The sequence below is a fragment of the Morchella importuna genome (assembly GCF_003444635.1).
Source record: "Morchella importuna strain M04M26 chromosome Unknown Morimp01GS066, whole genome shotgun sequence".
Lineage (NCBI taxonomy): Eukaryota > Fungi > Ascomycota > Pezizomycetes > Pezizales > Morchellaceae > Morchella > Morchella importuna.
This window is the reverse complement of record NW_025763462.1, coordinates 23,261-48,483: the sequence shown is the minus strand read 5'-3', so window position 1 is coordinate 48,483 and position 25,223 is coordinate 23,261. Positions and strand designations below refer to the sequence as shown.

Genomic DNA, 25,223 nt, shown 5'->3' with positions numbered 1-25,223 from the left:
TCTTTCTTTTTGTAATACCGCTCGATCACGATCACCAATGACAACTCACGAGTTACCTACCTAAAGATCTTCAATTGACTCAAGCCAACTGTTTAGGTATTTCCTTGTTGACAATACCTAACTCTAAAAAATCCCACCCAGTTCGCGGATCGGAACACAGCTCGCATCCCAGATTTATTGAACAGGTAAAGCGAACCGGCAAAATCAAACAAGAATTAGAAACACTTTAGTACCATATTCCTTGAGATCTTATATCCCGTGGGAACTTTTGTGGTTAGAATGCCTTGAATCTCACCAAACCCGACGCTATAGGTGTTACTTTAATATGGGGTTATCCTTAAAAGCGATCCTCATGATCTACTCATGCATGCTTGCGTGCTTGGGCGTAGGTTTGTGTTACATATCTAACTGAGAATTTACCTATTCAATATCAATTGATCAAGTTCTCCCCTCTTGGGCTCTAGTTAGTCAACGCAGTTAACTGGGAAATGCACATCCAGATACTACATTAACATGGAATAGGTCAATTTAGAGTTGAAGCACTAAGCAGATTTACGGCCTCTAACATAGAGTGGGGGATATAGTCAAAGCTTAATCGTTTGTCGGCAAAGTACTTACTAGGGTGTATCTGCAAAGGATACTCTAGCCGCTTATGCATGTTTTAGACGTACATTTCAGCTGGTTCTGAAAATCAACTACATCAATTAAGTACACGGCGCATTTCAGCTCGATATTTGTTTCTTTCAGACCTCAGCCTGCAGAAGGATGATCAAGTCATATTAACTCCATGTACTATACAATTGTAGAATCACAGGGATTCACAAGAAAGCAGTATGTACATTCAACTTCAAAGTACATCAAATCTGATCGTCAAGATATCAATTATATGGAATTTTCGTGGTATTTAATAGACCATAGTATCCCTCGTTTCTGGCTAACTCACCCTCTACATCATCTACTTCTCAGTTGACACTCAAGCTTTTCCAATCGCTCTATTCTTCAAAACTTTATTCTAAAATCCAAAATGGTCGCCGAAGGCCAGGTCTATGAAGTTCTCGTCCGCAACAAGCGTGGAAAGACCAAAATTGCCGATGAGGCCATAGCCCTCCAAATCAAAAATGTCACTATCGAAAGCGGTACTCTTATATTCGAGGGAATAAAACTCGTGCCAAACTCAGATACATCCAAGCCACACGACCAAGTCACTTATACCAAAGTCGACCAGCAAATCGAAGCGCTTGACATCCTAGCTGGCACTTTTGGAGCTCTTCGTGCTGTGCCTTCGACTACCAGCCCTGGAACGCAGCCCAAAGGTAGCTTTGGCATCTTTGAGAAGGCCAGTGGTAACCTGATCGGAGAGTTTTCGTACCCATGGGAAGGTAGCCCGACCAAGAAGATTGGGAACTTTGTTGCGCAGGAAGAATCTGATAACACTCTTCTGTATACCTCGGGGAATTTTGACGTGTCTGCGGAAAGATTCATTCAGAAAGCCAAGTATCCGGAAGTTCTTATTGTTGGTTCTGGACCACTTGGTGCTACTTATGCCAGAAAAATCATTGAGGCGGATCATGAGGTTCTCATGGTGGAGATGGGAGCGCAGTAAGTATACGATGTACCCAGGTCTTTTTAGTAGAGATTCTAATCATAAATGTCAACATATAGGGAGAGCAGTGTCGTTGGTAGACACAAGAAGAACGCTGTTGGGTTCCAGAAAGATATTGATAGCTTCGTAAAGTAGGCCTTTCACCAATTTTTGCTCTCTTTGCTCAAGTTCCTCACTGACTATGTCTTTATCTTTGCAGTGTCATTAAGGGAGACCTCAGCACCCTTTCAGTCCCCGTCCGAGAGCGCTACACTGCAACACTCAGTCCCATTTCCTGGAACCACAGCAAGGCATTCACTCGTAACGGTCAGAATCCAGACCAAAAGGAGTTCGACAATCTCGGTGCCGCCGCAGCGACCCGCTGTGTTGGTGGTATGGGAACCCACTGGACCTGTGCAACACCCCGCCAGCACAAGACCCTTGAACGTTCCACGATCTTCACGAACGATGAGTGGGAAACGCTTTATGACGAGGCCGAAAGGTATCTTGGAACTTCCCGTGACCAGTTCCAGCCATACTCGATCCGTGATCAGTTGGTGAAGTCAAAGTTGGAGAAATCCTTTGATGTCTTGTTCCCCAACCCTGATCCGGAGAAAAAGAGAAAAGTGTTGAGTTTACCGTTGGCGTGCAAGAGAAATACAGACACGAACCCTGATTTTGTTACCTGGGCTGCCTCAGACACTATTCTTGGTGAGACGGTAAATAGCGAGAAATTCCACTTGATGAGTGAACACCAGTGCACCAAGGTACTTTATGATGAAAACAGTAAGAACGTTGTTTGTGCGACTATCAAGAACATCGCGGGCAAGGGCCGCTTCTACGTATTTGCGAAGAAGTATGTCATCTGTGGAGGTTCAGTCTTGACACCTCAGATTCTTTTCAACTCTGGATTCAGGCCTGTCGAAGGATCCCTCCCAGCTCTGGTAAGTTATTACCGACTGAATTCATTCTACCAAAGCTAATGAATACCATTGATAGGGTCACTACTTGACAGAGCAAACAATGTCGTTCTGTCAAATTATTCTCAAGGATGAGTTTGTCCAGGAAGTCGAGAACACCACCAACCCAGAATGGAAGAAAAAGGTCGACGCACATAGGCTGAAGCATCCTGAAGACCCTCTTCCTTTCCCATATAACGACCCCGACCCGCAGCTCACGACTCCTGTCACCGACGATCACCCATGGCACACGCAAGTACGTTAATAGATATCGTCTAAAATTGTAGCGAACCATGCTCACAAACCTATACAGATTCATCGTGACGCCTTCTCCTATGGAGAGGTTGCACAGTCTCTAGACTCCCGTCTTGTGGTCGACTTCCGTTTCTTTGGAATGGTGGACATTGTGAAGGACAACCGTGTTGAATTCAGCACCCACATTCGTGACCATTTCCACATGCCGCAGCCAACCTTCCATTTTACTCTCGGAGAGGGAGATTGTGAGCGGTCTCATAGAATGATGCAGGAGTAAGACTACCCACTCACCCCTCAACCCATTAATCAATACTAACTTTGTTGGTACGTACAGTATGTGCACCGTCGCAACCCAGGTCGGAGGCTATCTTCCGGGCTCCGAGCCACAATTCATGGAGCCAGGTTTGGCTCTCCATATCTGCGGTACTACCAGGGCTGGTGCGGATGATAAGGACTCGGTTGTAGACAAGTTCTCGAAGGTCCACAATACCACTAACCTGTACTTGGGTGGTAACAACGTGATTCCCACGAGGAACGCTTGTAACCCAACTTTGACAAGTATGTGTTTCGCCATCAAGGGTGCGGAACAGCTGATCTCAGAGTTGTGAGAAATTGTTGTATATATACATATATTTTGGCCTTGCTTTTTTATTTTTGAATAAGACATAGTTTTTTGGAGCCGCTTTGGCAAGCATTAAGTTGTATCAGTCATGTGTAATGCGTGCTTTCCCAGTTTACCTTTATGCATAGGCATGCGCCTAGTGATGGGCACGAGCCGACTCGAGACGAGCCCGGGGTAGGGCTCGAGCCGGCTCGGATTGTGGGGACAAAGGCTCGAGGTGTTCGAGCCCTGGAGCTAGGCTCGAGCTCTCATGTTTATACCTAAAGATAGACCCTACAGTAAGTCGGCATATAGAGTTCGTATTCAGGATTAACAATGGGGATATATTCTCATATAAATTACTAAGCTCTGGGTTTTTTTGAATAATTACTAATTCCTCGCTAGGCTCGAGCTTTTTTAGATATGGGCTCGAGCTGGCTCGGGCTCGCCACTAAGAGAGCTCGGCTCGTGCCCATCACTACACGCGCCAGAGTGTAAAATATACCGGGAAGATCCTTATATGCGCATATGCTGAACAACTAGCTACAGCGAGGCAACCTTTTCTGGGCCCAGGAGTCTTGACTGCTGTGACAACACGCATGGTCGTACATTCGAGCTCTATAGACGTGAGTTTCACTTTTGGGCAAGCTTCTTCCTATCGAAGGTTCGATGCGCGTATACATGTTTATGTCATTCTCCCCAGATGTGGGGGTGGGCTTGAACCCTTGACGAAATCTCTACCTATGTGTTGAAATTCATGTTCGATATCTCGGGCTTGATCGGAAGTTAATAAGCTATTCAAGATACACATCAATCAGTGCGTAAGGAGAGGTTGATGGGGGGATCACTTAGGGCCTCACTCGGGTACTTGTCCGCATATATCCACCTTGATTAGCTGCATGTACCACCTACATACATGTATGTAGCCACTACCACTACCCTATCACTACATTTAATTACGCCAAGAGCGTAACTATATATATAGGGTACATAGAGGTAGGAATTAATATTGCCCGCTTGCTGCAGTTGGTTCGATGTTGGTAGTTGGTAATAGTCATGTAGCTTTTGGGTTGTTATGATGGATTGGTTGGTGGTTATTATTATAATGGCTACTATACATGTAGCTAACCACAGTAGAGTAAATGTACCGGGGTATGGGATTGGGCTGGGCTGGGCTGGGTTGGGTTATGCCTAAAACAGGATAGGTCTTGATCTTTCTACTAATTGGTATCTACAGGCATTATAACAATGGCCACTACTACAGGTACCTACATGTACCCACCCACCCGTCAATGATCACAGCAGCGCCTTTTCCAACGCTACCCAAAACTAAGCCAAGCACCCCTAAACACCGCCCAACCGCCCCCCCACCACCTCCCCCAACCCCTCCACCACCACCTCCCACCCCTCCCCCACCTCCCCAAGCACCCCCACAAACCTCACCACCTCCTCCACCTCCGCCACCGCCCCCTCCTCCATCATCCCCCTCAACACCCCCGCCAACACACTCCACCCCTCCTCCCCCCTCCCCCCGCCCACAACCCCCCTCGCAAAATCCTTCACCTCCGCCACACTCCCCACCCTCGTCCCATCGTCCAACACCCTCCTCCTCCTCCCCTCCTCCCGCGCCTGCAACCGCAGCGCACCCGCCATGCGTGCCGCCTCTGCGGCCGCACGCCGCGCACGCGTGGCCTCCGCGGCGAGGTGCGCGCGGTGCGTGCGTGCGCCGAGGGCGATGGTGTGGCGCTGCTCGAGTGGTGGGAGCGCGTGGAAGTAGCTGGCGTCGATGCCGCCGGTGGTGAAAAGCCAGTGGGAGACGTCGGTGCCGTGGGCGTCGAGGATGGGGGCGTTGTGGGGGTGGGGGTTGGAGGGGCCTGCGGTTGTTGGAGGCTGGTTTCGGTTTGGTGTGGTGGCGGGGGAGGGGGTGGGGGTGGAGCGCTCCCAGGGGAGGCGCGGGAGGGGGTGGGATTTGCGTGGGGTGTGGGGGTGGTGGGGGTGGTGTTTTTGGCGCTCTTGGGCTTTGGCTTTGGGTTTGTGCGGTGATGTGGCGGCGGAGGAGGCGGCAGAGAGACGGGCCTGCTCGGCGGCATGTTCAGACCGTAGCAGCGCGCGGATGTCCGCGGGCAGCGCGCGCCACACCGTTATGTCGTCCTGGGAGTTCGGCGGCTGGCTCAACGGGTCTTCTTCTCTTTCCGCCTCCTGTTCCTTCTCTACGTTCTTCTTCTCGGGTTCTGCACGGGCTTGTGCTTGGGCGGCGAGACGCTGCTTCTCGCGGATGCGCGCCTGCAGCGCCGCCGGCAGGAACGGGATCACGGACTCGTCGATGTCCTCGGGTATCTCGAACTGCGTCGCGGGCGTCGCCGCCTCGGACTCTGGCTCCACGGGCACAGGCCGGGTGGGCGTCTTTGTCGGCTTCGGCTTCGTGAGGAACGTATCCAGCAGCGACGCCGGTTTCGGGCGGCTGTACGCTTTCGGCAGTGGGCGGTCGCCCCAGGGGGGTACATTCGCCGCCGCCTTAGTCGCCGCTGCCTCACCCTTGGATGACGAGCCTTCGGCGGCTGGCGCCGGCTCTGCTTTGGCGAACTTTAGCAGTCCCTGTCCACCCCCGCCACCCGCACCCGCGCTGACAGCAGCTTGCAGCTTCGTCAGTGTCAGCCCCAGGCCGCGCAGCTCCCACGCGGGCACCTTCATTGCGCGGAGCATTGCGACGGCGGCGTGGGCGATTGTGGCGGGGGAGGCGGTGGGCGCGGGGAGGAGCGTGCTGCGCGTGAGGGTTGTGCATTCGCCGTGGCCGAGGTGCTTGGCGGGCTTGAACGGGGCGTGGGGGGAGCGCTGTTTTATGGTGAGCGTGAGGTGGCGGCCGTGCAGGCGCTCGGAGTGTAGTCGGGTCGAGACCTCGGTGGAGAGTTGGTGCAGGAAGTGTTCTGACTGCGAGGGGGTTTCGAAGCGGACGCCCCAGTTGCTAGAGGGGGGGGTGTTAATACAATGGATGAATTATCAATCAGAGAGGGAGTGTTAGTTGGGGGGTGGGGTGAAGACCGAGTGATGGGCTATGAGTGGGGGAAGTGATAGAACGGCGGGGATAGAAACACCGAGTGAGAGACCATGATCCACTTACACATCCACCGACAAGCTCTTCCTCACCGCCACCTCGCCCACAACACGCGCATCCACAGCCCTGCAATACTCAAACAGCATCGTCCCCGTCTTCTCTCCGAGCACACTCTTCAACCGCTCCCTCGCCACACCCCTAATCTCCGCCACCCGCCCCGTCCCAAACGCCTCCGCCACCCTCCCCACCACACTCGGCCCCACGCCCGGCAGCTCCCCCACCTCCACCCCATCCATAAACCCCGCCACCTCCGCCGCCCGCACAAAAAACACCCCCGCAGGCTTCGCCCGCCGCAGCGCCAGCTTCGCCAGCAGAACGTTCCCCCCAACCCCAACCGACACCTCCAGCCCCCCCGTCGCAGCCCTCACATCGCCCCGCAGCCCCTCCGCAATCCTCATTACCGCCTCCTCCTCCTCCGCAATACTCTGCAGTCCAACGTCACACACAAGATTACTCACGTCCAGCAGCACCTCGTCCACGCTCCCCGCATGTATGCGCTCCGCACCCACGCGCTTCACAACGCCGTAAAACGCACGACTCGCCTCCTCGTACTTGGCGAACTCGTACCCCAGCACGGTGAGCTCGGGGCAGAGGGCCTTGGCGCGCGGCAGCCACATACCCGCTTTGAGCCCGAAGGACCGCGCGGGGTAGTTGCACGCGGCGATCTCGGAGCCGCCGGTGCTGTCGTGGGCGCCGTGCGCGATGGCGACGGGTTTGGTGCGCAGCGTGGGGCGGGTGAGGAGCGTGACGGAGGCGAAGAAGCTGTCGAGGTCGGCGTGCAGGATGTAGTGCCGTGCACGCTGCTTCTGGGGAGTGAGTGTGAGGAGGTGCGGGGCGAGGTCGAGGCGGATTTTGGATTTCCCTGGGAAGTGGTTAGAGGTAGGCTTTTACTTCTTAAGTTTATGTTTGGTAGAGGGAGGGTGCTTACAGGTGCTCAGATGGTGTAGCCGGCTGTGCGAGAAGTAGCTATTTAGAAAATTTGGGTCGAGAACCGTCTGCGAGCGGATCCCAGGCTTGGAGAGGAAGGTGGCCATGAGCTCTTGCGAGGGCTGTTGCTGCTGGGGAGGGGCATCTTTTGTTGTGGCCTGGTCGGGCGGTGGTGGCTCTACATCTACATCTATTTCTTGTTCTTCTTCTTCTTCGGGTTCTAGGATATCTGGTTCTGGGATATCGGGAGAGTGCTGCTCTGGCGATAGGTGCTCTGATAATAACTCCCGCTCAGGGGGAGAGCCTAAAGCTGCTGCGGGAGCCTCGAGGAGGATGTCATCGTCGTATATTCGGGCGTCATACTCCTCGAGCTCCTTGCGGGGCGTTAATAGCTCTGCCTGCGACATCTGGATGTCACCGTCACCGTCCGTAGTAAAAACACCCTCTTCAATCTCACTCGCCACGGCTTCTTCATCCACGACTTGAGAAGAATCTGGGTTCCGGGGAGTACTCCCCCTCTCCTCCTCTTCCTCACTCACCAAATCCACGACCTCCTCAGCAGGTATACTCTCCTTGCCTACCAGCTCCCCAATCTCCCCAGGCACACCTTCCCCACCTACAACTCCCCCATCTACCACATCCTCACCCACCACCACCACGCCCACAGGATCCGCCTGCATAACCACCATCCCAATATCCCCATCCGCAAAATCCACCGGCGTCCCAAAATTAAAACTCGCCGCCCCACCCTCCTCCTCTTTCTCTTCCTCCCCCTCCTCCCCCAACACCTTCCCCCCCAACACCTCCTGCTCACCAACCAGCGCACCAAAGTCGACCGGCGACCCGTAGTCGAAGCTGCGCGACACCTGGACGGACCCGGAGCTCGGGATTGGTGGCGGTGTTTCTGCGGCTTTGGCTTTGTCTACTGCGCCCACCTGAGAGCTAGAGCCGGGGGGGCCCTTGGTCGGTGTCGTTGTTGTCGGTGTCTCTGCGGCTTTCTCGACCGCCGCTGCGGCTGCGGGTGGTGTGGGGTTGAGGTTGATGTCGCTGGATGTGGATATGGATATGGACTGTAGAAGATCCGCAGGGACGGCGGGGGAGCTCGGGACTGGCGCTGGTGCTGGTGCTGTGTCTGAAGCGATCGGGTTCTGCCAGGGCGTTGGAGTGCCGTCTGTGGCCGGGGCGGAGAGATGGCCGTCGCTGAAGATGGAGCCCTGGAGGAGCGCAAGCTCGTCTTCTTCAGTCATGAGGTTCCGCGGCGAGAGACTCTCACGTATCTCACGATACAGGTCTTCTTCCATCACCGCCGCCTTTCCCCCCTCCTCCGCCTCCCCCACCTCCTCCTCGCCCACAAACGCAGCCTCCACCTCCCCCACGCCATAATCCCTCGGAAACCCCTCCCTCGCGGCCGTAAACACCATCAACACCTCCCTCGGCACCTCCCTGAGCACCTCCGCGCGCCCCACGCGCCGCTGCGGCCGCCCGCGCCACTCCTGCACCAGCTCGGCCAGCCCCGCCTTGCCGAGGTCGCGCAGCAGGTGCCGCGAGGACTCCCAGGTGGCTTCGGTGTCCGGGTACCCGGTCCAGCGGATCCAGTATTGTGTGTGGCGGCGGTGGGTGCGGCGGCCGATGATGCGGTCGGCGGACCAGAGGGGGGTGCCGTTGATGGTGGTGATGGGGGCGGGTTTGGCGGCAGTGGGGGTGGGGGTCGTGGGGGCGGCGGCGGTGGTGGGGGGTTGGAGTGCCGCTTCTTCGTCGACGTCGACGTCGATTTCCATGTCCATGTCGGAGTAGAGCTCTTCTTCGCCGTCCGAGGCGGGGATCGTCATACTCCTCGATAACGAACTTGCCGGCCACCCATCCTCCCCCTTCCTACTTGAAGTTCCATCCGTCTTCTGACTCGCCGCCCCACCACCACTTCCACTCGGACTCCCAAATGCCAACTTCCCCTGCCCCGGCGCCTCCCACAGCCGATACTCCGCCCAAGGCCGCACCTTCCCCGCCGCCACACTGTCCACGATCCACTCGGGCCTCACGACACGGTAGCGCGCCAGCTCCTGCCGCTTCTTGGGCGGCAGGTTGGAGGCGACGATGTGTGTGGCCATGGTCTTGCTGTCGAGGTGCGGGATGAAGAGGCCGCCGTGGGTGGTGATTAGGGTGGTGAGTTCGCGTGCGGGGGGGACGGTGTGGCCGGTGATGTGGATGGCGTGGTTGTGGAAGAGGCGTGGGTGGGCGGAGGGGCTGGTGGCGTGCAGGTGCGCGGATTGGGTGTGCAGTTTGCGGCGTTTGCGGGCTTTGTAGCTGGAGGGGGGTTAGTATTGTGGTTTCTGAGGGTTGGGGGGGGGGGGGGGGGGATTTGTAGTTGGGTATCTAGCTGGGGGTTCATGTGGGTATTGGAAATCCGTATATAAGGCTCTTGAAGCTCCATACTGTATCATTCCTTAAAATCCATATACTTCTTGAAACATATGATTCTTAAGGTCCACATAGTTCTTCAAGCTCCATATATTCAGCTCCACACACTTTCCAAAGCTTGTAGCCAAGTTTTTTTTTCAGTTCCTCGAGCTCCTTGTAACTACCGGTTGAGATCTGGTGATGCGGGATGTACCAGTGCCAAAGACCTCACTCAACCGGGAGCACAAAGGAGCTGCACGGAGAGACTCAGAGAACCCAGCTTCAAAACGGACATATATATCGAGGGAAACATAGCGTTGTCGTTCTAGTTGTATACTAGCCAAGGCCAGCGGTGGGGGGGGGGGGAGCACCTACTCTTTCAACCCCCCAAACTCCGACGCACCATACTCGTCGCCATCCTCGTTCGTAAAATCATCTACACCCCACCCCCATCGCCGCGCCCCACTGTTAGCCCCACCACCAACAACCACACCACCACCACCACAGCGCAAGGAATTAAAAACATACGCAACTCCAGCTTCCTCGCCAGCTTCTTCGCCTTCTCGTCTGCCGCTGCGCGGTGGTGGTGGCGATGCGACATTTTTTCTTCTGAAGTGTATGTAGGCACGTTCCTAAGTGGCTTGGGTGGATCGCGAAACACGTGCGGGCGGGAAGGGGAGCGGAGCGGATGACTTGCAGAACGCGCGCGCGCGCGGGACGAACGAGATGAGACGCGTAAAGTGGCTTGCAGGCGGGTGGGTTAGGGTTGTTGAGGTGCAGTGGGCGTTGGTGGATGGGTTGGTGGGCGTCCGGGTAAGGTACCGGGGGTAGAGTTATTGGTGGTGTGGTGCAGTGCAGGGTCACTTGGTGGGGGTTTACGTGGACGAGTCTGTTCTGATACTGTAGTGGGACCCTGTGGGAGTTACATGGACAGCGCACTGTGTCTGGGCTCTAGAGCAGAGTAGAGTAACCTAGCTAGCTAGCTGGATACATGTGTGTAGTGTAGCTATTCTAGATCTACGCGGGTCCGTTCGTTCTTTTGTAACGGTCGCGATACAGGTGGCTTGGGTTTGGCAGTTGGCTAGGTTTATTGGGAACTGGAGTTCTCAGTGTTCTCTAGGTGGGAGGAGGGATGTGTGTAAGATCTTGTCAGAGGGTGCGTGGAGGTAGGCATTGTCAGGATACGGAACGGATCAACTCATTCGTACGAACCGGTTCTTACTCTAGAGTTACGGGTCTGCCCTGGGGAGGGCTGATACATGGTAAGCTTTAGTTCTGGAATGAGGGAATGGTTCTGGCGGAGATGTCGCCGTCTCACTATTGACTGGTGATTTGGATTTTTTGAACTAACTGCTGATTGCTGATTGCTGCGCAGCCCGCGGCTTGGTTGTCAAGGGTCTGATGGTGATGGTGATGACAAATATACATACATCCATATGAAGTCTCCTTCTCCTCTCTCTCTCTCCTCCCAAGACAATGATTTAGGCTAGAGTTCAGTCTTGACAAATTGTTTTCGGGCGGTGCTGTGCTGCTTGCTTTGCTTTGTCTTGGACAGACGGACAAAAAGTCTTGAGACTTGAGGGAATTTGTGTGTGTTCGTATCCGGTGTTGCGGAGGCCGTTCGTTCGTAACTCTGGATCTGGCTGGTATGTACTCTAGAGTACCTATCTGGTACATACATACTCGAGTAAGATGTAGCTGCTGTCTTGTCATGTCTTGTTACCTGCCCAAAAGTACATGCATTTTTACGATCCCGTGATGCCATCAAGTCCCCTCGAATCGGCGGGAATTACTAGCAGCAGTACCTACACACGGGGACCGGCCGGCCCACTGCGTGAAAAAAAAAAAAAAAAAAAGTGGTCCGTGGAATATCTCCGAGACTGCATATTTTTTGAAAGGGCACTTTTTTTGTTTTTTGTTTTGTGAAGAAGCAAAAGAAAAGAAAGGAAGGCCAGTTCGAGCAAATACTCCGTCAGGTCAGGATGGGGACTGAACTGAGGTCCTTTCCGGGAATGACGTTTGGTGGAACAAACAAAAACGAAACCTAAACCCGTATGTTGGTAGTGTGATCGGCGCCCAGGTACCAAGCAGGCCAAGACGGAATGGCTGACGCCGTTTACGCGTCATCGGCACCGCCTCGCTTGTTTGGGAAGGAAGGATGTGGATGTGGGTGTGGGTGGATTGTGGATGGATGGATGGATGGATCATGGATGTGGATGGATTCGATGGATGGATACAGGAAGGAACGAAAACCACTCTCTTGCCTATCCTATCCTATCCCAGTTGCAGAGGCAAGACAGACATGTGTGACGAGCCATTGGCTTGTTCGGGCCACAGCTTCTGCCAACACAAAAGCACCCTCACTTTCCTCCTCCCCCTTCTGTTGAAAACACTTCTTATCACTTGGGATTTCTCTGTTGTTGTTTTTTTTTGCGTTTGCGTTAAACACTTTTTTGAATAGAGAGATAAAGATAGCAATCAGACAGCAGCTGCATCTTATCGATTCCTGATCTTGATCTTCATTGTATTGTTCGTTCATACTCTATCACTCACTCTCTCTCTCCTCACGAACAAGGATGGAGGGCGTGGTCCAACGTCTGAAGAGTCGACAGTCGACGTACGATAACGCTTACGACAACACCTATTAGTACGCTAAATTCCCCACCTCACTTTCATTATCTACATGTACTTCTATATATCAGATAAGACTAACAACCCTTTCAATGTAGCTGTAACGGGCGCTACTACGACAACTACGATGACTGCTACTCCAACTGGTACTCCTGGGGCCGCTGGGTCTTCATCGCTGGCATCATAATCGCCTTCCTCATCCTCTTCTCCCTCTGCGCGTAAGCCCTCCCTCCCCCCCCTCCCAATTGCCCCCCAAACCCCTCGTCTCCACCAAGCCCTATCTCAAAGCTAACCCCAATCCCCTCCTCCACAGCTGCATAACCCGCCGCCGCCGCCGCCGCGGCCTCCAGCCCTACTACGGCACTGCCTGGATGCCCTTCCGCCCACACGACCCCAACAACAACAACGGCACACCATTCACACAGTACGGCCAGCCGCAGCCCTACGACCCCAACAACCCGCAGTACACGCAGTACTACGCGCCCCCGACCGCCCCCGCGCCACCGTACACGCCCAGCCCGAACATGCCGCCCGCTTCGTCCCCGTTTACGCCGCAGCAGCAGCAGCAGCCGTATTATCCCCCGCCGCCCGGGCCGCCGCCGCAGGGTATGGAAGGCGTGGCTCAGCATAGCACCGGTGGGACGAGGGAGAGCGATTATTATAATATGCCGCCGCCGGGGCCGCCGCCGCAGGCGCATGTCGGGAAGATGTAGGGAGGGAGGGAAGGAAGAGGGGTATGTGGGGGTAATGGGAGACTGGGGGGTGGGGAAATGGAAAAACGATTTGGATGTGGAGCTCTCTCTTTTTGGTCGTAGTTTATAATGGCGCTTTGGCTTCTTTGGTTTCGTTTGTTTAAGGGATGGCACGGATGGATTGGTTGGTTGGTTGGTTGGTGGGTGGTAACGAATTGAGATTACTTTTTACATCTGGGAGGCTCCCCTTTACTCTCTTTTCTTTTGGTTTTGGTTTTGTTGGTTTGGTTTGTCCTTTTTTTTTGGAGCCCTGGTTATACGGCCATGCATGCTGTCAGCTTATTGCTACTTAACTTACCTATAGTTTTTAACGTTAGTCAAAGTCAATTCGCAAAAGTAGATATGGATATTGGCAATGTACATGTATATTTTTATTTTTTATCTTTTATTTTTTATTAACCATATCAGCTCTGTTTATTTGTTTTGGTTTTTGTCCTGCTTTGCTTTGTTGGCAAAAAGAACAAGTTGCAAGTAAGGAGGGAGGAAGTCATTTAATGCGCCGGACCGGAGAAGCCTTGCATATTGCGCGCTAGGGGAAAAAAAGAAAAAACGAGTGATGTCGTGTGAAGGACGCCCTCAAGCAAGTTGTGCATGGGGCTGGGTTAACACCTAGAGTACATGTAGCCACACTTGGATTTGCAGAGCTGAGATTGAGCAATTTGGATATGAAAGTACGTGTATGTACATGTATGTGTATGTACCAATAGCCCTTGCGGTGTACTTCAAGATCGCCGTCTTTGTTTACGCCGGTAATGAAGAAAAGTGGGTATTATCGCGGCGCGCGGGTTTAGGGTTATGCAAACACTTGCAATTGCAATTGGTATGAGGATAAACACAATGAAATATAAAAACACCTAGGGGGCAAATTATATGAAACCTCTTCTTAGATCATAAGTAATATTACAATCGCTACATGCAGCCCCTAGATCTAGCTACATGTAAATACCAAGTACGAGTAGGCCCGCGCTGGTGGTCTCTAGATGCTAGGTATGTTACAATACCAAAAAAAAAGGCTATGGATTCGCTACATTATTCCCGTTAATGCGTTAGTAATGCAGTAGGAATACAACATTGCTACGGTGTTCGCTTTGTAATGCCGGTTTGATTACGTACCGATTTCACCCCCGTTTTTTCGTACTGTACATGTAGTTTTGTGGTCTTTGCTACATACTTATTCTTACGGATAATACTTGTGATATGTGGATATTTGTTAGTATTTGACAACGTTTATATTGTGTATGTAAGGCGGTAAGCAACAAGTGATGGAACACAACGACCTGTCGCTATATACATCTGTGGTTATGTACTTGTCGGTATTAAAAGACTGTGTTTCCAACTCTTCTTGACTCATTTGATCGCGCAGTTCACTCTGTTTGGAGTAACGGGATATAGCCGCTATAATGTCAACGTCTTAATTGCTATAGGTACGTTTATGCAGTTGGACTAAGAGGCTAGCTCTTCGCTACGTCTTGAAGGTTGTCCTACTACTATCTATCATCTTGATATGTATAATGCCTGCTTGCCATATTGAATCCTACCGACATACAACTGTTTCAAGATGAAAATCCAAAACACTCAAGACCAAAGATAGGCCCAACAATCACTCATATATATAAAGCATCATCTACGGCAAATCGCAGAAAGAACATCAAGCGCAATTACCCATTTACCCATAAGTAACCCACCAAGCATATTATATCAACCACCAACTTACACCCACTCGCAAACATGAATACCCACCACAACGCCCACGTAACTACCCACCTCGAGCACCATCTCTCCGTACTCGCTTACAAGATCAAGTTCTGCGCCACTCAAAGTAATATCACCCTCCTCGTGTTGCACTTCGACGACGAGCGCAACCCCTACAGCACCTTTATGCACTTGCAGGAGCGGCTATTGGACAATTTCATAGACTACCGTTCTTATGTTGGCCTCCAGGAAAGGCTGCAGTCTGGTTACCTGTCTGCTAGGGAGACTAGTGACCTGCAAGAAATCAAAAGAGAGCAGGAGCAGCTCAGGGAGGAGGAGGGGGAGATACCTAGGTGGATTATAAGGAACTGTAAGTGGTATGTAGGACAGAGGGAAGCGTTGGAGAGGTATAGAGAGGGGCTTCAGAGTGAGTATCTGGCGACTCAGGCTGCGTTGGAGAAAGAGTCGAGATCGAATGCTTAATTAATGAGCACTTCATTTAGAAACCGTTTTCAGAAGGCTTGATGAGATGCCTGTCTCTCAACTAATCAGTTGGTTATTACTGCTGGCGAGTTGATTGGTAGGTAATTGATTGAATTAATTAAAGAACAGTTACCCAAGGGCCGGTAGTGGAAAAAAGAATCTCGGTACATATCAAAGTCCCAGTGACCAAGGCAACGGGTATGTATCCGACCAGCGCAAGCTGCTTCGAGAGAGATTTGGGCCCTTCCATAATATAATCCACGTTTCCGGCTCACCCGCTCTCTATCTTAAACACCGAATAATCCGGCATTGCTATCTTGCGAAAAGCACGCATCAATTCGCGACAATTGAATTGCCTGTTCACATTCCGAGGTACAAGATGTGCTGATGGATAAACTCTCGAGGTTCGTGATACCTGCCTGCAGCTGGCCAATATGATTATCAAGAACAAGCCCATATTACATGACACTAACGTTCAGGCTAAGACTATAACCATCTAATTCCAATTCTCCTGAACCTGCCATTGGGATTGATCCTACCTCTCTTTGGTATAGGACGGTGTAAGTTCCGCCGTTGACCTGTAGCGCCGCTCGGCAATTTTTGATGCGAGTATTGGATCGACAGCCCCGACGTCTAGTTAGCAGTATTCTAGAGAAAAACAAAACTCACCGAAGCCCTAAATAAGAAGGATCTCTCTCAATTAACGGTGCGTGTTGGTGCCTCGCAAAAGGTACATACACACACAAACACCCGAGAAGATAGAGCAACCTCAGGGTCCCCTAGCTAGGAAGGCTAAGCGTTAGAAAACGTCCCCATTAGTACCCACTCGGTACCGCAATATCTCTGCCGGGCACCGGGGGGGGGGGAGGGGTCCAGGGGTTAGTTCGGGACGCATATGAAAGTCAAATTTGGGTACGTAATTGCGAGCCCGTGCTCTTCGTCAATTTTGTTGCGCTAATGGTGTGCATGCCCGCCCCGGGTCAACGGAGAGAAGTACGCGTTATGCACATGTTTACGAAATAAGGCTTTCAACCTTCCGGCGATTGTTACTATCTATCATGAACACACACACACACCTTGAAAGATGCGTAGCTTTTCAAGGGTTTGACTGACGGCTCCTGCTCCGCTGCAGGGTCTGATATATATAAGAGTGCCCTTGCCGGATTATCTCTCCAACTACAAGCTAGCGAGCATATTTAACCACTGACCTCAATTCAGACCAACTAGCAAGCCTAGCTAGCAGAAAGTAATCAAAAACCAAAACCGAAATGGCAAACTCCAACGCCCACATGATTACACATATGAAACAGCAAATCGAATTTCTCGAGTACCAGATCGAGTTCTGTGCGGTGCAGAACCAGCTGCTGTACCACGTCCTCTCCGAGTCTCATTTGTTCGCCCCGTACAGGCTATGGAGGGACAGATTCATGTTTACCCCAAAGTCTCACGATCATGGGTTCGCCGATGGCTTTGTGGAGTGCTACACAATGTATCAGAGGGAGAGATCGGCGCTGATCAGCTATGTCTTTGGGCTGAGGCAGAAACTGGAGCAACTTGCCAGGTTTCTGGTCCGCGAGGAAACAGGTACTCGCGCGAGTAGGTAGAGTAGGTGGGTAGGTAGTAGATAAGTAGGCACTAGGTGATCAAGCTGATCATGTAGAGTGAGAGAGAGCAATTGCAACTCTATATGGAATGGCAATATCTTGATCTCGTTTGGTCGCCGAAGCTCGCTATCCCATCAACCGTAGCAACCGAGTTAAGGACCCGATTGGGCCTCACTTGAAATAAAGTGACCTTTCTTAAATTCACAGCAACACCAGCTTCGTGAGTACTATATTAGGAGCTCTTATTGGGATCGGTTGATAAACTTTCCCGCTTCTTTGTTATTAGTGAACAGGGCTGGATTATATCGTTTTTGTGTTTTTATCGAGGTTAGAGTTGCAAAGTACCCAATTGGAACCTCAGGCTTCTACGGTTCATGGGATAGCTAGCTCCCTGCGCGTGCAACGCAGACAAAGGAAAAGAAGAAGAAGAAGCTCGAGCTTCGCAGGCAGAGATTAAAACACATACAGTTAGGTTGAAATACAAAGATAGATTAAACGGAGAGCTAGAGGCACCATACATGGCACCGGGTTCCTTCCCATTTCCAACCGGCCTCCAGGAAGGTTAAACCGGGTCCCGTCACTTGGGGAGATCGCCCGTCAAAGTTGTACTCTACCTAGGTAGAGGTCAGAAACCGCATCGCCTATCACACACACCCAAATATAATCCTGAACCAGTGCCATACACATGATTGACCTAGATATCTACATCCTATTTACCCGACCGAACGAGCGAAACTGACCGACTGTCTTTCAATTCCATCCATCCCCTAACCAGACTAAAACCAAACCCCCCTAGATTGTCTGCCGTCAAAGGTTTCTCTCTCTTCTAGTAGCTTTCCCTCCGCCTCGATCTTGGCAGGCACCACTCATTTCCCGCACCCGGGATCCGTCCATCGATACTCCTCCTACTCCACCTGCAGACAGTTCACGAAGCGGTTTGTGCATAGCGCTGGGCCCTTGAATTCCAACTCTACACAGGTATCTCTGCTCTACAGTTAAGCTGCGAGTCAATGTAATTTCCACTCACTGAGCTCGCTTGCAGGTTACGTTATCCCCTCGTCACAAAAAAATAAAAACTCAGAGAGAAAAGCAATGGGTGTGGGCGTGCAAGTGATCTTGGTTCATACTGTCGCTGGGACCGTTGGGAAGGGTTTACAGATTCAGGGTTTGGTGTGCATGTGTGTGTGAGGCTTGCGCTTGGCCGGGGTTTGGTGTAGGAGTGGGACTAAGATTGCGGCCTCATTTCATTTCGCTTGCGTGTGGTGGTGGTGGTGGGGATGGAGGGATGTAGGAGGGGAGAAGAGTGGGACTGAGTAGTAGAGGGCACATGTAGGTATGGGTATGGACGAATAGAGTGAATTGCGGGCTATCGAGTTGTAAGTAGAGGAGGAGAGTACCGCAGTAGAGTAAAGTGCCGTACTTCTACTCTATCCAACCCGGTTAGCTAGCAGTACCAGCACTCCACCCTCGTAAGCTCGCAACATCCAGAAACAGCTAGCCTCTATATGCAGGTACCGATTGAACCACAGCACTACTGCAGTGCTCTACCTACATGTAGATGTACTCTGCTACCACGAGCCTACCAGTACCACTACTACTACCACTATCACCTGCTACTGACTACATGACCTACCACATGAGCCAAACCCCCATCCCCCATCCCACTCACATCCCACTCACAGCCTCGCACTCGACCCCCCCCCCCAAAAAAAAAAAAAAAAAAAAAAAAAAAAACCCACTTCCCGGAGAATTCACACCGTCGGGCCCTCCCGAAACCACGTCCCCTCGCCCCTCCTCACTCAAGATCTCCTGCATGATCTACCGGCGAAGAGAATGGGGTGTGTGTGGTGGTGGAGGGGTGGGAGGGAGAGTGTGGGCGGCCGGGTCGAACTAACCTCGTCGGGGACAGGTCCCCGACCAAAGTCAGGGGGGCGCCGAAGGCCCGGGAACCATGGCTATGGCTATGGCTTTGTAGAGTAGTAGAAGCTAGCTAGTGAAATAACGAGTCGAGGGCTTTTTCCCTTTTACTTAGATATCGGTTTCCCTACTTTTACCTACTTATCGATTCTCCTCCTCCTTCGTTCCTTTGCTCTGCACTGCTCGTTACTTTCCTGCCAGTAGTATATCAAGTCAGTCTGTAGTAGCTATCTGTCTAGTATAAGCCCGTCTGTCAGTCATTACAGCTCTCTCACAGGCACCCTCAGCACCAGCAGTACTCTCACTACCCACCACCCACCTCACCTCCCACACCCCCACCAGCAACAATGACAGTCACCGACTCCAAAACACCCCCACCGGCCCCCGAAATCCCCATCGCAAACTTCACCAGCACAAATAGCGTCGTCCTGCCTTACTCCCTCACCACTGTCTTCCCCGTCCTCACCTCCGGCAGCAACCTCGAGACCGTCGCCCGCCTCTCGGACCTCTGCACAACCTTCACCACGGGCGAAACGCGCAGCATCTCCATCTCCCCCGGCCTCCTCTCCACCGCGCGCGGCACATCCTCGCTCCCCGCCTCGGCCGCCGCCGCACAGAGCGGCCTCGAGCGCACGACTTTCGTGCTCGAGGAGAAGGTGCCGTTCATGAAGGGCCTGTTCAAGAACAAGGTCACCATCCGCGGCTCGCAGACGGCAGACTGGGAGGGGAGGTGCTGCCTCTATGAGAGTGTGGCGGAGAAGCAGGGCGTGTTTATATGGAAGCTGAGGACGTTTGAGGAGGTGGAGGGCGGGAAGACGAAGGTGACGGAGCTGATTGAGGGGAGTTGTCAGGGGTGGATGAGATATTTTGTGGAGAAGGAGTGCAAGCGCGCGAACTTGTGAGTTGCCCTTTTTAACTTCTTTGGGAATTTGCTATTATTTGTTGGAAAAGCAATTGTACCCTATTGTTTGTTTGTACAACGCTAATCATCATTGTTTGGTTCAGGGCACAAATGGAGAAATACCACATGCTATTCAATTAGCAGGCCAAGCCTTTCCCCCCCGACCTTTGCAACGAATACCCCTACCGGATAAAAAAGCGAGCGAGAACAAAAAAATCTTCCCCGGGAAGGCTTGAACTTCCAACCTCCCGATACCGAAGAACAACTCTGGAGGAGTATATTCTAACAGTCGGACGCGCTAACCAATTGCGCCACGGAGAATTTGATGTCTCTGAGTCTCCATTTGTATAATTTATCATTTTTCTTTTTTCTTTCCTTTGGTGTTGGGGAGTTTTTGCTTTTCCTTTTTGTTTTTGTGTGTGCACGACAAAACCTGCGCGTTTTTTTCTTTCTTTTGTGTCTTTCTAAAGCCTCTTTTTTTGCAACTGCCATCTTCCAACTGGCGGTATTGCGACCTATCCTTAAAAAGTCTTTCATTGTAGATATTTTTTTTCTTTCTTTTCTTCCGTTTTTACCGTCGGCGGTCAATTGGATCTGATCAACTGAATCGGCTACCATAACCGATATCATTATCATTATCATCATCAAAAAAATAACTGGGGGCCTCAAAATTCCGCTACATACACAACTCACCTGTGTACTTTTTTTTTCTTCTTCTTCCCATAGAATTTAGGCAAAGGGCCCCACGGCCCGATTCAAGGATTATCACCCAGTCTCAGGAGCAGTAAAGTCGTAATAGTGCCTATCCGCCCATCACATACGGGGGGCGGCGCCAGGATGATGCATGAACTTCTCCCGCACCGTTAGAATACGGAGCAGGGCAGGAGTTGTGAAAAAAGGTCTCCCCAGGTATTGCTATAATTATCCGTTCTTGAGGAGTCGGTCGTCGTAGCAAGAGACCAACGGGAGGAAAACAGAATTAAGGTTAGCGTTAGCGTGCTGCATGCCACGGCCGGGGACAACGGCTCATGAAACATCACTCGGGAAATGGTGCCGGGTGGTTCCCGCATAAGCGATATCACAAGTATCACAACCCTTGATTATGGCCGAGCGGGAGAGGGGGTGGCTGCATGGAGTCCTGGATTGAGAGGGTGTTCCGAGTGGGCGGCGGATTGTGGTGGTCGGCTCGGATGTGGAGAGTGGTAAGTTGGTTTGGTTGGTGATGGTTGAGGGTGTTAAGGCGATGCATAACCTCAATGAGACAGCATTCGTTATGCATACGTTTCGGTAACACATGAAGATTTGGCCTGAACGTCGAAAGGATACGGATGGTCGTGAAACCAATTCATCACTGAGCTGACCAAACCACGATATATTGGCTTAATATCTTTGGTGTGTACCGCTTCGAGTTTAGATCAGCCTCGCGTTAAGTCTAACTACGCAGTTTTTTGTGTCGAGTTCTGTTTTATCGTTACATGTGTTTACTGTCAAAAGTGTATAATTATAAGCCCGACAGCAATTTCCACGAGGGCTCAGTCTCCACCTCTTTCCATGGCACCTCATCCCATTTTGCTCCCTTCAAACCCTCGATATCCTTATCAACCAAAAGTTGCTTCTTCTCAACCTTGCGGACAAATCTAGCTATTTCCTTTCTCATATTAGAAGTAGAGGCCATGGCCTTTCTATACCTATGCGCAGAATGTAACATGTACAAGGTGTATACGCCAATCGCGGTGAAGATAGTGCAAATCTTTCTAATCTCTGACCTATAGCTCATCAAATAATGGTCGTATGATGATGATTTCAAGATGAGCGGTTTGAACCAATGAGCACTCATACCCACAAGCCCAAGACCTAGTCCACAATGTATCCTGCTGGCTCTAAATGATGCGCGCGCGTGGGTTAGTATAATTGCGCGTTCTGTTTCAGTCAACAACCCGTAGGAAATAAGGTCATACATCTGATATCGTTCTTTCCTTCCTAGAAGCTTATTTTCTAGCTCCTGGATCTTGTCAAGCAGGCTTGTGAGGTCGGCCAGCAATAGATCCCGAAATATTGTTAAACTGCGAAGACGCTCCGCCTCCATCTCTTTGTAGGATTCAACAAGAACTATAGAGCCGCTAACTATCTGTTTGTTAACAATGTTCTTTTTCGCTCGCAACATTCATCGAGAAGTGTGGGGTAGTGGGTAACAACCGGAGCTCTCGCTACCACTGCCAGTATCAGGGTTTTTTGGTGACTGCAATTCTTTGATGCACCCGTAATGGTAAACAGCATCTTGTCTTATTGAATCGGCAAGAAACGGTAGCCGGACGCTGTCAATACAAACACTACCGTAGTCGTGGACTTCCTGGGACAGGAGAGAGGTATTCGAATGACCCCTAGCGCCTCTATTACGGTCCCCAAAGCGCTCTAGCTCAAGGGCCAAATCATCGTCACGGTGGAGCTCAACGGTCGAATTCGAATCGCTGTCAGCGTCGGCCATGGTGGAGGTCAAGTCGGAGTTGTTCAGGTAAGCACGGGTTTCTTTGGTGTGAGAAGGGGTGCATGCAGCCAAGGATTTGTGCCTCTCTCCTATTGACTCGCAGTCTGAATCAGCAGAGTACGTACACCAGCCTATCGAGGGTAACAGTGTCCCATTACATAAAACTCTACTTTGGTCGACCAAACCTATGATAGAACTGGTACGGTACTCTAGATAAGTGGAATCTATTCTGTCCGTCCTATAGCCTGGATTGGCGGTTGAAACTGGCGCTATCCGCCACTATAGTGATTTTACACGAGTATCCAATGGTTTATAAGTTATAAAAACATGTTACGGTGGTATAACCGCTTTAACTTCATGTACCTTTGCCTGAGTCGTTAATTCCCAGGCGCATAAACCAACTCCAAAAAGAAAGCAAAACGAGGCTCAGCACTTTAACTTTACCTGGCTTCTATGTCGATTCGTCAATGACCCAGAAGTGGCTATAACTCAGTCAGTTCATTGGTTGTAATAACATGTATTGTGGTGGGATGCCTAAACTGCCCTTTTGCGCCCTCCCGAAGGGTAAAAATGATCAATACTGCCTTGTCATAGTACACCTTGAAAACCCGGGAGTTCACCGCGCCTTAAGGGAGGGATCGGTCCTACTCTTCTTACTCCACAAGTTGGACGACTGAACCCAAACTTGGAGTAGATACGCGTACGTACGAGAGGGTATGTATGTAGCTCTAGCTCCCCGGTTCCAGCTTATTGACACTTACACTTTATTGCAACAACAGGAAACTCCAGCTTCAGCTCAATAACCAAGTTATTTCTCTCTCCAACAACAGCCAAGCAACCTCTAGCATCTGTTATATAAACTCGACTTGAGTATAAAAACAATGGAGCCTACAGCACCGAAAACAAATGATCAAAATCAAAAACCAGAAGAATCAAAAGATCTAAAGAAGGAACTACAAGAAATACGAGAACTACAAATAAAAAAGTTTGAGCCTGAACCTTCTCGTCCCTCTACACCTCCGCCCCCATACGATCCTATGGGCGAAGTACTTGACGGCGTTTTATATGATATCGAAGTCAACCCCGCCAATGGAAACTACAATGACATTGACGAATATCGTCAAGAGGTCGACAGCTTCCTCCGCCTACTTTTCCGCATAGATAGGGCCAGTAACGCATACTCAAAGCTGAAGTATGATTCTCACATCGCAATACCTGACGATAGAGGAGAAGCTATTGTAAGGGTGAGTTCGTTAGTCCCCTCCTGATCTTTCACTCCGTAGCCTACCTAATCAGTGTTTGAATCTCGATAGATAAAATTCGTCTTATCTCCTCACGGGAGCACATTCCACAGCGCCGCCGAAGATTTTTGTAATCTTATGTTTCACCAGAGGTCGGGGCCTATCACTAGACCCCTGACGTCTTTAGAGAGATTGGGCTTTTCTCCACTATCACCAATTTTCCGCCAATATTGGACAAGGGCGTTATACCACAGCTGTGCCCAACTAGGTCCGGGGTTCTTCACAACATTCCCTGAAGCCAACACCAATCATAGGCGATGGCCTAGATGGTATGTATAAAGCGAATAGTGCTATATCCACCAATAGGTCAAAATCGGACCCAAGTTATATAAACCCGTGGTGGTTTTAAAACTGAGTATAGGTTTGATCGATTGGTAGCTGTATATATGCTATAGGCATCAGTGGATATATAACCTGACGATTTCGGTTCTTACTCGATAGGGCAATGACGGTGCATTTTCTCTTTCTGGAATTGGGGGGTGTATTGTGTTTTGATTTAGTCTTGAAATCGATGGCGAGGGCCGGTGTACAGTCTCTAAGCTCTTGGGAACAGAGTGATTCCAATCAGTTGACAGTCGCTTCTAATGCTGCGGCGCGTTATTTCAAGAGATACATAGTATGTGGATCAGTACAACTTTGCATTGGAGGAGATTGGATCTACATGTAGGTTATATATACTGAGGCGATTGCTGATGACAATAGTCCGACATGTTATCTTCTCCGGTGAACAGGCAAAATCAACTTTTTGAAACAGAGGCTAGGCATTATCAAGCACAGATTCATTCTGTATTCACGGAATTAGAGAGATTAGGAAGTAAGTGAAACCTATATTTTTATAGACAGTATCGTATATACACTAAATACAGTTGATTCAAAAGATTACGACTTTATGGCGAGAGATACAGTCACCATTTGTAACGAACTATACGGGGCTATTGAATCTTCCTGCATCATATTTACCGCAAATCAAGAGATGTACGATATGCTCTTCAGCGCGCAGATAACAGGTGGGTCGGCGAAGCGGGATATACGGCGGTAGGGGTTGGGATAGGAGCGAGGAAAATTTACACTTCGGTCAAAGTTACTCAGGCTGTAGGGGGGCGCGCGATGCCTCTAATTCGTGTTGCCAGTTGGCCTACTCTGGCGATTGGTGCCCTTTGGGTGGGGTATTCTGCTTTTGGCTATTTTAATTCTAGGGGAGACAGATTGAAAGCAACTGCGGCCAAAAAAACCCACAAAGCAGGTAAGTTGAAGCTATATTGTGTCGATCTAAACAAAGGCTCCTACTAAACCTGTGACATTATAGTCAATCTCAAGGTCAGAAGTTCGTTGAATATATCCTATGACGTTCTTAGGGCAATTCAAATCCTGCAAAACAGGGAGCAAATTCTGAACGACTTGGAGACTGGGACTCGTCCTTTTACCGAAGATCAAGCCTGGTGGATCAGTACGGTCAATACTGGCCAAGAGATCGGTTTCGATATGGCTATGGTGAGGAGCTATCTACTTATACAGAGGCGTCACTTAATGAACAACTATGAAGAGATTGAGCGTTTGGTACCTGGGCAGCCACTGGTTACTGTATGAATGAGCAAAGTTTATTTATGATTTATACTCTATTTGAGCG

General features: G+C 50.8%; 8 protein-coding genes across 8 annotated transcripts; 6 read left to right on the top strand and 2 right to left on the bottom strand.

The window, feature by feature from the left end:
* Window positions 1-1,024: 1,024 nt before the first annotated feature.
* On the top strand, window positions 1,025-3,404 carry LAJ45_11378 (uncharacterized protein; the record flags this gene model as incomplete). Its single annotated transcript, XM_046120886.1, has 6 exons — window positions 1,025-1,599; window positions 1,663-1,734; window positions 1,803-2,526; window positions 2,582-2,797; window positions 2,855-3,069; window positions 3,131-3,404. The coding sequence occupies 6 exons, from the start codon at window positions 1,025-1,027 to the stop codon at window positions 3,402-3,404; spliced, it is 2,076 nt and encodes a 691-aa protein (XP_045965914.1).
* Window positions 3,405-4,741: 1,337 nt separating this feature from the next.
* On the bottom strand, window positions 4,742-10,431 carry LAJ45_11377 (uncharacterized protein; the record flags this gene model as incomplete). The annotated part of the gene is made up of 6 exons (XM_046120885.1): window positions 5,490-5,563; window positions 5,635-6,359; window positions 6,516-7,371; window positions 7,438-9,737; window positions 10,206-10,266; window positions 10,359-10,431. 6 exons carry the CDS (start codon window positions 10,429-10,431, stop codon window positions 5,490-5,492), a joined length of 4,089 nt encoding a protein of 1,362 aa, XP_045965913.1.
* Window positions 10,432-12,406: 1,975 nt separating this feature from the next.
* Window positions 12,407-13,174, top strand: LAJ45_11376 (uncharacterized protein; the record flags this gene model as incomplete). Its single annotated transcript, XM_046120884.1, has 3 exons — window positions 12,407-12,477; window positions 12,560-12,679; window positions 12,775-13,174. 3 exons carry the CDS (start codon window positions 12,407-12,409, stop codon window positions 13,172-13,174), a joined length of 591 nt encoding a protein of 196 aa, XP_045965912.1.
* Window positions 13,175-14,941: 1,767 nt separating this feature from the next.
* Window positions 14,942-15,482, top strand: LAJ45_11375 (uncharacterized protein; the record flags this gene model as incomplete). Its single annotated transcript, XM_046120883.1, has 3 exons — window positions 14,942-14,965; window positions 15,017-15,332; window positions 15,409-15,482. The coding sequence occupies 3 exons, from the start codon at window positions 14,942-14,944 to the stop codon at window positions 15,480-15,482; spliced, it is 414 nt and encodes a 137-aa protein (XP_045965911.1).
* Window positions 15,483-16,656: 1,174 nt separating this feature from the next.
* Window positions 16,657-18,106, top strand: LAJ45_11374 (uncharacterized protein; the record flags this gene model as incomplete). The annotated part of the gene is made up of 3 exons (XM_046120882.1): window positions 16,657-16,972; window positions 17,789-17,970; window positions 18,035-18,106. The coding sequence occupies 3 exons, from the start codon at window positions 16,657-16,659 to the stop codon at window positions 18,104-18,106; spliced, it is 570 nt and encodes a 189-aa protein (XP_045965910.1).
* A 1,150-nt stretch (window positions 18,107-19,256) lies between these two features.
* Window positions 19,257-19,811, top strand: LAJ45_11373 (uncharacterized protein; the record flags this gene model as incomplete). The annotated part of the gene is made up of 1 exon (XM_046120881.1): window positions 19,257-19,811. One exon carries the CDS (start codon window positions 19,257-19,259, stop codon window positions 19,809-19,811), a length of 555 nt encoding a protein of 184 aa, XP_045965909.1.
* Window positions 19,812-21,311: 1,500 nt separating this feature from the next.
* Window positions 21,312-22,295, bottom strand: LAJ45_11372 (uncharacterized protein; the record flags this gene model as incomplete). The annotated part of the gene is made up of 4 exons (XM_046120880.1): window positions 21,312-21,571; window positions 21,650-21,690; window positions 21,769-21,934; window positions 22,007-22,295. 4 exons carry the CDS (start codon window positions 22,293-22,295, stop codon window positions 21,312-21,314), a joined length of 756 nt encoding a protein of 251 aa, XP_045965908.1.
* An 881-nt stretch (window positions 22,296-23,176) lies between these two features.
* Window positions 23,177-25,183, top strand: LAJ45_11371 (uncharacterized protein; the record flags this gene model as incomplete). Its single annotated transcript, XM_046120879.1, has 8 exons — window positions 23,177-23,539; window positions 23,609-23,865; window positions 24,038-24,212; window positions 24,299-24,410; window positions 24,475-24,603; window positions 24,655-24,688; window positions 24,793-24,839; window positions 24,903-25,183. The coding sequence occupies 8 exons, from the start codon at window positions 23,177-23,179 to the stop codon at window positions 25,181-25,183; spliced, it is 1,398 nt and encodes a 465-aa protein (XP_045965907.1).
* Between the last annotated feature and the right edge of the window lie 40 nt (window positions 25,184-25,223).